The sequence below is a fragment of the Pipistrellus kuhlii genome, unplaced genomic scaffold (assembly GCF_014108245.1).
Source record: "Pipistrellus kuhlii isolate mPipKuh1 unplaced genomic scaffold, mPipKuh1.p scaffold_m20_p_13, whole genome shotgun sequence".
Lineage (NCBI taxonomy): Eukaryota > Metazoa > Chordata > Mammalia > Chiroptera > Vespertilionidae > Pipistrellus > Pipistrellus kuhlii.
The window spans coordinates 30,099,732-30,113,158 of NW_023425438.1; the positions used below are offsets into that span (position 1 = coordinate 30,099,732).

General features: G+C 41.3%; 1 protein-coding gene across 3 annotated transcripts in view; it reads right to left on the minus strand.

Moving 5' to 3' along the window:
• The window catches only part of FAM161A (FAM161 centrosomal protein A), a 24,183-nt gene extending 12,622 nt beyond the window's left edge, over positions 1–11,561 (minus strand). The window contains exons 1-4 of one of the 3 annotated variants that reach the window (XM_036435459.2): positions 11,292–11,561; positions 3,923–4,158; positions 836–1,999; positions 314–481 (exon numbers count right to left, since the gene is read on the minus strand). In XM_036435459.2, the coding sequence (XP_036291352.1) occupies positions 314–481; positions 836–1,999; positions 3,923–4,158; positions 11,292–11,486 (1,763 nt within the window). In that variant the 5' untranslated portion in view covers positions 11,487–11,561. Of the gene's footprint in view, positions 1–313; positions 482–835; positions 2,000–3,922; positions 4,162–11,291 lie in introns of all 3 variants that reach the window. The other 2 variants (XM_045580787.1, XM_045580788.1) reach the window with 2 other exon arrangements.
• Between the last annotated feature and the right edge of the window lie 1,866 nt (positions 11,562–13,427).

Genomic DNA, 13,427 nt, shown 5'->3' on the forward strand with positions numbered 1-13,427 from the left:
AGCCACAATATAAAACATTTCTGTTCAATAACATAGCTTCATAGTCCTCACCATCAGGTGTATATACATTTATATGTTGATTCTCACCATGAGGTGAGAGAATGTGACTGTGTGTTTGTGTGTGTGTGTGTGTGTGTGTGTGTGTGTGTGCGCGCGCACGCGTGTGTGTATTGAGTATAAGTAACTGATAATAATTTGAATCCAGAAACTAAAACACTGATATTATTCTTAATTTGTTCCTATATTGGTAACTATTGATTTTTTTAAAGTTTGAAAACCAATGGTCTAGAGGTTCAGGATTCTTTCATGATACCTGAGAGATTTTATTCTGGATTTAGACATTTGAGCTAAACTTTGATGCGAGTCATAAGCCTTAGTCCGGGTTGTCAGGAGTTTCTGCAATTCTTTCATTCTTTGTTTCTGCTTAGTTAGGATCCGAGTTCTCTCTTCTTCCAACATTTTCTTTTCCTCAAGTGATCTCCTGAGGGCAACAAACTAAGGCTTAATTCACTTTAAGCCAATGAAAATGTTGTTAGCAAAGATTTCACACAGGATAATTCAAAGGCTGAAAAAAAGCAACCTTTTGAGAAGGATCTGACTTGTGAACTTGGAAATCAATAGGCCAACTCTAACCTTTTCTATTCCCAACGATTCATAAAATAGAAATTATATTTCTTAGCACACACTTTTGCAAAATGTTCTATATTGTTTAGTAAAATATATTACCAGATATAGTAATTTCTTCATACTTTCAAATTCACCAACATAAAATTAATAGTGCCACGTACACTATTGTAGCAATCATAGGTCAGTCTGAAGCATCCTACTTATTTACCTGGCGGCTTGTTCTCTCCCTCTGGAAGATACTGTGGGCATTGGAGGTTTGCAGTTGTAAGGCGCGCGTTTTGCATTTGGACTTCTTACTGGTGACTTGTGCCTTAAAAACTGATAAGCCCAATGTGTTTCTTTCAAATTTTCTTCATCTGCTTTATTATCTGCTGAAATCTTCTCTCTTTTAGTAGATGCGTGTGAGGCTGCATGAGGATCAGATGGTTTGAAAGCTAATAGGACTTTTGGACTTTTCTGTTCTGAGAGGTGCTTCTGACATCGCTCAGGAGGTTCTCCACAATCAGCACTCTGGCACCTAGACTTGCATTTACACTTCGCCCTTTCAGCGTGTTCGCGATCCTTGGGCTTCCTGGCAGCAAAGCTTCTGTGAGGTGGACTGTAAGGCGGAGGGGATGAATTCGGCGAGAGTTCTTGGGCTCTCAGCTGTTTCTTAAAGTTTCTAAAGAGCTCTTCTTCTATGAACCTGTTATTGGTAGTTGAACCATAAGTAGATCGAGGTATAGGTCTGGCTTTGAATCGATTTGTTTTCTTTTTAGCCTTAATAAAGTCTCTCAGCTGTTTTTCCCGGATGGCTCGCTTTTGTTCCTCCCTTGCAATAAATTTAAAGGGCTTTAGTGAGGCCAAGAGTGCTTCTTTGTTTTTCTCCTTCATAGTCCTCCTCCGTTCTTCATTTTGCTTGACTCTTTCATGATAAAGGGGGAGAAAGACAAATTCTGGAACCGGGTTGGCTCGGAATTTTTTCTTACACTCCGAATCTTCTTGCTTTTTGAGCAGTTTGTCTGCCGTTTCAATATCTGGTTTATATTTCATGTTCTCTTCTTTTTTCTTCTCTTCTCTAATCATCATTTGAAAAGGCTCAGGTATTGTAATCTTTGGCACCCATTCTTTTGATTTCTTCCTTGTTTTTTTAACTGCTGGCAAGTCAGCATCTTCACAGTGAATGTAATCTTTAACAGAAAAGTTGGTCCACATGTTGTTGATGAGCTCCTTAGCATAGATCATCATTCTGCTCTTCTCAGGATGGTCATTTTCTAAGTTGGGCAGCTCATCTTCAGAGGAAGACACAATCAAGGAGGAAGAATGACCTAAATCAGGTTCTGAAAGTGATGTGATTAACGAGATAGGGCAATAGTTCTTTTCTGATACACACCTAAATGAGAAGAATAATTAGGTTACACTTTCAGTTGTATTTGACCAAATAGAAAAATTACGAATTACTACATATTTTCTTAGATAAGGTATAATCAATTAACCCAACTGGTGTGGCTCAGTGGTTGAGCATCAGATCTATGAACCAGATCTGTCATGGTTCAATTCCCAGGTTGTAGGCTTGATCCCCAACAGAGATGTTATGCAGGCGGCAGCTGATCCATGATTCTTTCTCATCATTGTTATGTTTCTATCTCTCGCTCCTTCCCTCTCTGAAATCAATAAATATGTACTTTTTTTTTTTTTTTTTTTTTTTTTTTACAAAGGTATCATCAATTAGAAGATAAAAGCTGGATACTGCTTGTAAAAATTAACATTTTTATTTAGAACAGAGCAGGAAAATGCCTGTAAATTATCTAATCTGACTCCCTTATTTTATAAGGGAGGAATATGAGACAGTGAGACTTCTTGTGTCTAACCTCTAAATTGAATTCTCCACATGTTTTCCATAAATAATTTTTATTTTGTTAATATATTTTTATTTATTTCAGAAAGGAAGGGAGAGAAAAAGAGAGATAGAAACACCCATGATGAGAGAGAATCATTGCTCGGCTGCCTCCCAAATGCCCCCCACTGGAGGCTGAGCCCACAACCTGGGCAATATGTGCCTCAACCAGAACTGAACCCAGGACGCTTTAGTCCACAGGTCAATGCTCCATAGACACCATTTTAAAATATACATCTGATCATGTCACTCTCCTTCTTGAAACTTTTCCATAATTTGTCATAGTTATGAAGTCAAATACAGATTACAGAGTCCTTTAATATTAGCCCCTGCATAGCTTCCCAGTTTCACTTCTCCCTATCCCCATCACCATTCTAAGTCACATCCAATCACATGAAGTTCCTCATACACACCATTCCTCAGGCCACCATGTCTTTGCACACATGGTTTCAGCTGCCTAGAAGGCCACTCCTTGCTTCCTACATTTGCTGCAGCTACACACACCCCTTAAGACTGAAGCCAGATATGACTTCAATAGAAAATTCTTACCTGTGTCCCCACTGACACTGTCAGAGTGCCAGCAATGAACTGCTTTTTCCTGTCTCTATACTGTTATATTGCAATTTTTCATTCTCAGTTAGTGTTTGAGATCCTTGAGGGCATCTCAATTTTGATTTCCCAGTATCCAAGCAAGGTCTGGCACCCAGGAGATATGCAATTAGAGCTGACCCACTGGATGAGCTAAGGGACTTGCCTCAAGTTTCAAAATAAGCCAGTTTATCACAGAAATAGGTCTTGAAATTAAAGACTATTTTAAAAACTTAATCAGATTTATGTTTTAGTTCTAAACAATTTGTACTATATCTTTAATAAGCTTATGTTAATTCACATATTATGTCTTTTAAATTTTTAATATTCATCATATAAAAATGGTTCAGACTAAATATTCTGATACATGTCTACAGTTGTATGAACGATGGGCCAGAAAGAAAAGACCAAATGGCCACCAAATGACCTTCAAAGCAAGAAGCCACCTGGCAGGTTGATAAGCCATCCAACATTTTGAATGAAATTCCACCTCCATATATAATTAAAAGTACAAAGGGATATTTGAGAGAAAATATTCTGAAATAATTTTGTTCTGTACTTTCTTCTTTTAAGATTTTAAAATTGATTTTTAGAGAGAGAGAAGTATTAATGTGAGAGGGCAACATCAATCAGCTGTCCCTTACACGCCCCTGTCAGGGGACTGAGCTCAAAACCTAGGCACGTGCCCTGACTGGGAATCAAACCAGCAACTCTTCAGAATGTGGGACGATACTCAACCAACTGAGCCACACCAGCCAGGGCTTATTTTGCACTTTTAAGTATACTTTTTATTTATATACAGTCCACAAATAACATTATGTACCAACTTACATGGAGGAGACACTAGAAGCTTCATCCCTGATGATCACTGGCTGCACTTTCTTTAAATTTAATTTATGCTGGTACATTTTCTCTAACTTTGCCATAGTTTCCATGTGGGCAGTCTTCAGCTCTTCTAGTTTCCTGAAATATTCTTCATTAGAGTGGTAAATATCAGAAAAGTCCAGAGGGGCCTCATAGTTCATACACGTTAGGTTATTCACCCCGGAAATGATGTTAAAGTCAGTCTGCTGGGAGGAAAAAGCCTGTTATATGGTATTTGGAATTGAAAAACAAATAAATTTGACACTAATTCCCAATGCTGCTTCTTACCTTTGAGCTATGTACATTTCCCTCTCACAACATGTTATTAAGAACAAGAGAGCAAGACCAAGTTGCCAGAAAATAAATACTATTTTATCTTTTTTATAAAGGATGGTTAGATTCCCAGATCATGTACTAACACATACACTATAATAGGATAGAACCAAACTATCCTTCATAAAGACCCTCCTTTGGAGTTGTGATAGCTGAGATGAAGAACCAAGTTCCTCTTACTGCAAACCAAGTAACTCCAGCCCAACACCCGGGGCTTGGCTCCTACAGTATGGGCCAGTGGAGGAGAGAGGGAAATGGGCAAAGGAGGGCAGGAGAGTGGAGGGAAGAGAGTTCTCATTGGCTCATCAAGAACCCAGGAAGAAACCCTGCTGGGTTTGCAGGGGAGACCTCATAGGAAGTGCGGGTGGGAGGTAGTTTCAGAACTGCGGCTCCTGGGGCCAACAAAGAGCAGTAGTTATCCTGAGTGATAGACTTTGGGAGTGAAAGAGAACAAGAATAGTACAGTATAGCATTGTAACTACACAGACTGTAGTTATTCTATATATATAGGTCACACCTGGAAGAGTTTGATAGATCTTTCCCCTCTTTTTTTTTTTTTAATATTTTTTTTATTGATTTCAGAGAGGATGGGAGAAGGAGAGAGAGATAGAAACATCAATAATGAGAGAATCACTGATCCTGCACGCCCCCTACTGGGGATCAAGCCCACAACTCATGCACATAACCTTGACTGGAATCGAACCTGGGACCCTTCAGTTCTCAGACCAATGCTCTATTCACTGAGCCAAACCAGCTAGGGCTCCCCTAACTCTTTTCATATACATCTCATAGTTCTTTTAATTGAAGCAATTATAGAGGTAAAACTCCACTTTCTCCATAAATATAGAAATTTAATATTTTCTCAGTTGAGAAATAGTTATTTATGATAGTAAGCATAAAAGGCTGCTGACCATGGTCTTAAATTTAGTCTATTGCCTGAAATATACTCAGAATGAAAAAAGAATATTTGCCTAAAATTACAGACCCAATCTGATAAGACACTAGGAAATAAATCTGAGTAGCTTCTCCCAATGGGAAAATGCAGAAGAGTTACTTGTATATAAAAGTTACAAATATGAGTTTTTAAACAGTGTACAGGAGACCAGTATTGTACTACTTGGGCTAACTTAGAGAAAAATGAATGAAGGAAAACAAATGTTTATTAGTAGAGCTGGTGTGCAGAAATTTACCAACAAATCTATGACTCAACAACTCAAAAGCACAGTGCTTTATTGTCATACAACTCAAGAGAATTTTCTGATATCTTCTCCTGTTTCTATATGAGCTCTTCACCATTACCTTCTTGGGAAATGAGTCTTTGTTAACTTCCTCATTCATTAAATTCTAAATGACACCCCCAGCATTCTCTAGCTGCTTAAAGATACAAATCAAATAAACACTTCACCTTCGAGAAGCTTCAGTGAGTGTACATGAATAATGGGCAGCAGATCTTGAAGAAGACAGAACTCCTGATTCCTGCCTGTGAGCTGCTCCCATCTATGTCACAATATCAGTTAGCATAAGAGCTCAGAGAAGTAATACCTAATTCAACCATGGGGAAAGAAGAGGCAGAAGTTAAAGGGTACACCAGACAGAGACAATGTTAGATGAGGACAAAGCTTGTCAGATTAGGGAAGCAGTGAGAAACAAAGAAGTCCGAGGCACAGTGCCAGAACATTAATCATCCGCTACTGCAAGATGATGTAACTGGCAGCTACTCTGTTCTTGATAAGGAAACTGAGACTCAGAGGATTTAGGTGACCTGCCTGCAACCACATACCAGTAAGTAGTAGAGCTGGGATTTAAATCCAAATCCCAAGTGTTAGGCTGCAAAGACACCCCATAGGAAGGGATTTTTAGCCACAGGAGGAAGGGACAGGCATGGTATGCTCAGAGAGAGGTAAACAGTCAGGGGCTAGTGAGAGTGGGATGGAGCACGGGGGAGGGTGGGGAACAAGGTGAAAAAAGCAAGTCAAGAGCTTCAACCAGGCAGCAGGGACCTTGAAGGATGTGAGCAGAGGAGTGCCCCTGATCAGCAGTGCTCAGAAGGATTCTTCTGGTAGCCAAGAGTGAAAATGAAGGAAGAAAGATTAGCAGCAGTTAATGAGGTAATGCAAAGGCCCAAGTTAGAGATATTAAGGGCAGAATTAAGAAAGCAGCGCCACGGCAGCTGCCTTGGTAGATTTAGAAGGCTGAATCAGCAACTCAGTAGTAATGGCCTGTGTTGTGGGCAACAATCAATAAAGGGAATACTGAGGAAGAGAGTGTTTTAGGAAAAGAAACCTAATCTCTCTCTTTTTTTTTTTTTTTTTTTTAGAGAGAGAGAATGTTCTTTTTTTTTTTTTTTAAATATATTTTATTGATTGTACAGAGAGGAAGGGAGAGAGATAGAGAGAAACATCGATGAGAGAGAGTCATCGATCAGTTGCCTCTTGCACACCCCCTACTGGGGATATGCCCGCAACCAAGGTACATGCCCTTGACCGGAATCGAACCCGGGTCCTTTCAGTCCCCAAGCCGAAGCTCTATCCATTGAGCTAAAACGGTTTCGGCCCTAATCTCTCTCTTAAGACACACTGAGTTTAAGGGATAGTAGGGCAGGTGAATGTCCAGGAAACATGCGGGTAAGTTTATTTGGAGACTTGATAAGGAGGCAGGGGTGGAGATGAAGATCTGGGAGCCACCAATATCACAGCAGCGGCAGGTGCAGCCTTGCATACGAATGAGGCTGCCTGAGGAGAGTGTAGGCAGTAAGACAAAAATCCGAGGATGGAAATGTTGGCAACATTTAAATAAGCAGTGAGAGGAGAACTAATATGAAGTAGAAAGTGGTCATTAGAAATACAAATATCAAGTGATAAGGGTATTCAAATGAAGAGAGCTTTTGTTTGGTTTGAGTTTGTAAAGTAACTCCAAAAGGATATTTTTTCATTGATTTTTTTTAGGGAGAGTGGAAAGGGAGGGGAAAACAGAAATATGGATGTGAGAAAAACACATCAATTGGTTGCCTCCTGTACAAGCCCTGACCAGGGGCTGGCCTGGGAAGGAGCCGGCAACTGAGATACATGCCCTTGGGGGGAACTGAACCCGGACACTTCAGTCTACAGGCTAAAGCACTATCCACTGAGCCAAATCAGCTAGGGCTTAATTCATTTTCAAGACAATATCTGCCAAATGCCCAAGTCTGAGTAACCATAATTTGCCTGTCAGTCATTCTCTCAAACAAACAGTTTTCAATTTTTAGAAAAGCCAACTAGGTTAGACTGCAACTCAAACAACTGCCATAAGTGCTTTTCCTCTAGACCAGTGGTCGGCAAACTCATTGGTCAACAGAGCCAAATATCAACAGTACAACGATTGAAATTTCTTTTGAGAGCCAAATTTTTTAAACTTAAACTTCTAACACCACTTCTTCCAAATAGACTCGCCCAAGCCGTGGTATTTTGTGGAAAAGCCACACTCTAGGGGCGAAAGAGTCTCATGTGGCTCACGAGCCACAGTTTGCCCACCATGGACCTAGGCCAAGAACCTTATTTTCCAAGAGCCTAAAATAGCACCTTTCCCTTTAATTGTTCAGCTTTTTGTGAACGTTGTGCATGCAGCCACTAGATTAGAGGATAATCTTCCCCAGGTTGGCTTGACCCATTTAGATGATGCTCCTCCCAACACATGCACATGTGCTTCATTAGTGACCAGCACTCATAATTATTTGTAGTATAGTCTATCTATTATAGTATCATCTGCAATTCTGGAATTTTTATTAAACTTTTTTTTTTTCACTGAAAGGATTTGTAAGGAATGAGGCAGATCTCATAGTAACCTGGGTAAACCACAAAATAAATGAGAAGAGTAAAAAGCAAGTTTCGGAACAATTTGTATACATAAAATGCCACCAAATGCTTCAAGGAGACAGGAAGCAGGGAAAAGCCCAGAAGAATACACATAATAAGTTTCAAAACAGTGGCTATCAATGGGTAGGGAGGAGGAACCCAGACTTTCTTTGGGATGAGAGAGTAAAAGGGCCTAAGCCTTATTTGTAACATTTGAAATTTTAAAAAGGAGAAAGTCCTCATGTATTATCTAATTAAAATATAACTTTAAAAAGTGCTTTGTGAGTGCTAATACTAAATTAAAAACTGAGCAATCTCTATTGACTACTTGATCTGTCTGGCACCTCCCTCTCACACTCCCCTAGCAATACTGCTTACCTTTCCCTTGCTCTTCTACCTGCTCCCACTCCCGCTCCTGAACGTTTTTATTTCTTTAAGAAACCAGAAACTGTCAGAGGAAAGTTCCCTCATCTTCCCATCTATAAAACTTCCCGCTTTTGTGCCACTTTTCTCTTTTCCTCCTTCTCCAGGATGAAATGTCCCTTCTCTTTAGCAATATTTTTTAAAATATATTTTTATTGAGTTTTTAAAAAAATATATTTTATTTTTTTAACAGAGAGGAAGGGAGAGAGATAGAGCTAGAAACGTCGATGAGAGAGAAACATTGGCCAGCTGCCTCTTGCGCACCCCTTGCTGGGGATGTGCCCACAACCAACGTACATGCCCTTGACCGGAATCGAACCTGGGACCTTTCAGTCCGCAGACCGACGCTCTACCACTGAGCCAAACCAGCTTCGGCATTTTTATTGAGTTTTTACAGAGAGGAAGAGAGAGGGATAGAAAGCTACAATAGAAACATTGATGAGAGAGAAACATCGATCAGCTGCCTCTTGCACACCCCCTACTGGGATATGCCCACAACCAAGGTACGTGCCCTTGACTGGAATCGAAGCTGGGACCTTTCAGTCCACAGGCCGACGCTCTATCCACTGAGCCAATCCAGTTTCAGCTACCAATATCTGACACTTTCCTTCATCACTAAAACCAATAAACGGGGACTTCCACACTCTTATGGTGATCCTACCACTGTAGCTGGTCCTTAATCTCTTTTGCCTCCTTTTTATCTACCTGTTAAATGAGGTTTTTAAAGTTCTAGCCTGGCTCATGGTTGAATGTCAACCTGTGAACCAGGAAGTCACGGTTCGATTCCCGGTCAGAGCACATGCTCAGGTTGTGGGCTCGGTCCCCGGTAGGGGGCACGCAGGAGGCAGCCAATCAGTGATTCTCTCATCATTGTTTCTGTGCCTCTCTCCCTTTTATTATTAAATAATAATAAAAAAGAGTTCTGTACAAAACCTCTTCTATTTCTGCACTCTCCTTAAGCGACTTTATCCATTCCCATTGTTTCAAAAATGCTGAAGACTCCCCGATAGATATCTCCAGCTCAGACCCTACAGAACAACAGTTTCACAGGCTCAACTGCTTCCTACATATTTCTACTTGGTAGTTTCACAGATATCTCAAGTTACCATGTTCAACACTAAAACCTTGGAGAGGGGCAAAGAGGGAGAAATGGGGGAGGAGGATCTGTAATAGTATCAAGAATGAAACACACACACACACACACACACACACACACACTGAAAACCACCCAGCCTCTACATCCATTCCTCCCCAAGCTGTCCCCCAGTTCAGTAAATGGCACTACCTTCCGTGCAGCTGCTCAAACCAGAAACCTGAGAGTAAGCATTCTTTATTTCTTCCTCCTTCTTGGTCTTCTCTTTCATTCTTTAACAGTAATTTCTATCCATTCTAGAGAAATCTGTCCACTTCTTGCCATCTCCCCTAGACTCTAGGTCCAGCCATCACCAATGGCTTCTGAATTACTGCACAGCCTCCTAACTGGTCCCTTCCTTCTGCCTTGTCAGAAGTTGTCCAGAGTCATCAGAGTCATTTAAAAAAAAAAAAAGTAAATAGGAGCATGTCAGATCTTGTCAATGTCTTCAAGGACCTCCCAATGTTACCTATAATAAGCCCTCAACTCCTTACCTAGGTCCTCATGGCCCTGAATGTTTAGGCCCTGCTTACCTCTCCAAGTTCACTCCTCCCCTCACTCATTCCTCCCCTCTCTTTTCCAGTCTTGCTGGCTTTCTTTCAGATTCTTAACCACCCAAAGCTCTTCATTTTCCTATCTTAGGACCTCTGCATATGCTTGTTCTCTCTGCCTGGAATGTTTTCCTACACCCACTCTTCAAATGGTTACTCTTTCATCTATGAGGCATCAGCTTAAATGTTAACTAACTTAAATATGGCTTAGTGGTTGCTATGACCATAAAAGGTGTTGCTACAGATTTTCTCATTAACAGTGTTAGTGTAGATTAAAGAGATTACAATTCCAGAATATTCAGTGATTTCTATTAGCCCTAGGCCACAATATTTTTCTTTTTGTATCTGAGAGGCTTGGAAAAAAATGGTATTAAGACTCTTTAAAGGGAGATAAGGAGGTTTATATCTGCGGAGTCAAGGTTTCTAACTTTTAAAGGAATAGAGCAGATGGCAGACTCGGCCCTCTACCTGGTGGACAGGTGTTCAGGACACATGTAACACTGAAAAGTGCCCTTTAGGAAATAATGGGTCCTCAGTAATTTGTTTCTCTGGATGCTTAACTATAACTGATCTAGCCACTGACCTCGATGGTTTTAAACATCGCTTCTCATGTATCGTGCTAAGATGCACTAATAACCAAGACCTTAAGATGACAATAAAACACACATCTGAGAGCACAGTTGATTCACCTGAATCTTAGGGGTTATCCTCTGTGGGGTGGGTAAATCAGTCTTCCCCAAGCTAAAAAAAAAAAAGGGGGGGGGGAAGTGAATATCTACTTCTGACATACTGGAGCATAAAGAGTAAGGTTCTGTTCCTGCACTCGTCTAGACTAACTAAAGTAAAATTTCTCTCCAAGAAATTCTTACAACAATCGCTTTGGTGAAAATGACGACTTTTTTTTAACGCCTGGGTTTGATTGTTTTCTATGGGAACACAGAGAAGGTGGCGGGTCAGTATTACCGACGATCTGGACAGGGGGCAGCGTTGGCCAGCCTGTCGCTCAGCCCGGCGGGGACGCGGGCCAGCCCCCAGCCAGCCAGCACCCCGTCCCGCCCCCACATTACCAACGCCCGCGCCCGGCGCACTGCCTTGTTAGCATCTTCCTGTTCCTCCTCCTCCTCTTCGTCCTCCAAGGCCCTCACCGCGGCCGCCAGGTCCTCTAAGGGGTCCGCGTCCCGGGCGGCCCGCGCTGGGGAGCTGGGATTTACCGGGGCTGGGACACCGGAGGCCGCCAGCTCCGCGCGCGGCGAGGCGGCCATCACCGCGCCGCCGAGGCCTGAGCGCCCGCGCCCGCCCGGGTGGCGACGCAGGCGGGGCTCCCTGCCTGTGGCGGGCGGTTACTAGGGGCACGGTAACTAGGGACGCTACAGGGGCCGTAAGGGGCCAAAGTCACTCGAATCCTTGAACGCTGCGGGATACCCAAAGTGGGCGCTTCTTGTATTCTGGCAGTCAGTAGTACTGAGCCTGGGGGGAACAAGGTATCTCTTCCCCAGCTTCACGCCTCACCACCCAATTTCAGACATCTCACATTATACTAATGAAACTACTCTTTTTGCGGAAAGAAGAAAAAAAGAGGGCATTTGTTACCTTTTTGATAGGTATTTTTTAAAATATATTTTTTATTAAATTATTATTTTTGTACATATACCAATGCCCCCCCCTCCCGTACATACCCTCCCTCCCCAGAGTTTTGTGTCCATTGGTTGTACTTACATGCATGTATACCAGTCCTTCAGTTGATCTCTTATCACCCCCAGATCTCCCCAGCCTCCCCTCTGTAATTTGACAGTTGCTTTACTGTCTCTATATCTATCTTTTGGTTCTTTAGTTTATAATGTTCTTTATCATCCATAAATGAGTGAGGTCATGTGGTGTCTCTCTTTCATTGACTGACTTGTTTCACTCAGCATGATGTTCTCCAATTCCATCCAGGTTGCTGCAAACGTTGAGAATTTTTTCTTTTTTATGGCTGCATAATATTCCATTGTGTAAATGTACCATAGTTTTTGGATCCAATCATCTGCTGATGGGCATCTAGGCTGTTTCCAAATCCTAGCTATTATAGGTATTTTTATTGGTTTCAGAGAAGGACGAGGGCCAGAAACATCAATGATGAGAATGCACGCCCCACCCTGGGGATTGAGCCGGCCACCCGGGGTATATGCCCTCACCGGGAATCCCACCGTGACCTGCTCGTTCATAGGTGGAGGCTCCATCGTTGAGCCACGCTGGCAGGGCTCTGTGCTTCATTTTAAATAGTTTCTGAGGTCATGTCTTCAAAGTTGGTGTTCTTTTCTTGGACAATGATAATCTGATACTAATCCTATTCAGAGTACTTTTCTAAAAAGATAATTAATTTTTCTTTTTTTTAAAAAAATATATTTTTATTGATTTTGTACAGAGAGGAAGGGAGAGAGACAGAGAACTAGAAACATCGATGAGAGAGAGTCATCGATCAGCTGCCTCTTGCACACCCCCTCCTGGGGACATGCCCGCAACCAAGGTACATGCCCTTGACCGGAATCGAACCCGGGACCTCTCAGTCCCCAAGCTGACGCTCCATCCATTGAGCCAAACCGGTTTCGGCAAAAAAATAATGAATTTTTCATTGATAGACATTTGAGTCTTTTATCTCCCATTTCTGTTATGTTCAAATTTTCTTTTGCATCCTTGAACATATATGGAAGATTTATAAAAGCTGCATTTAAGTCTCTGATAATGCAGTCATATGTCATTTGGTTGTTTGTTTTTTCCTCCTGGTTGATTTTTCTCCATTATGAGTCATAATTTCCTACTTCTTTGCATGATCAATTTGTTCTTGTTAGTGGTAAAATACAAATAACATTTACCATTTTAACCATTTTTAAATATACAGTTCAGTGGTATTAAATACATTATCGTGGTTGTACAACCATCACCACTATCCATCCCGAGTTTTTCATTTTGTAAAACTGAAACTCCATATCCATTAAATGATAAATTCCCATTTTCCCCTCCTCTCAGGCCTTGCAATCACTATTCAGCTTTCTGTCATGATTTTGACTAAGTATCTCATGTAAGTGTAATCATACAATATTTGTCTTTTATGTAATTAACTTATTTTGCTCAGCATAGTATTCTCAAGTTTCTTCCATGTTGTAGTACACCAAACATTCCTTCCTTTTTAAGGCTGGATAATATTCCATTATATTTATCACATT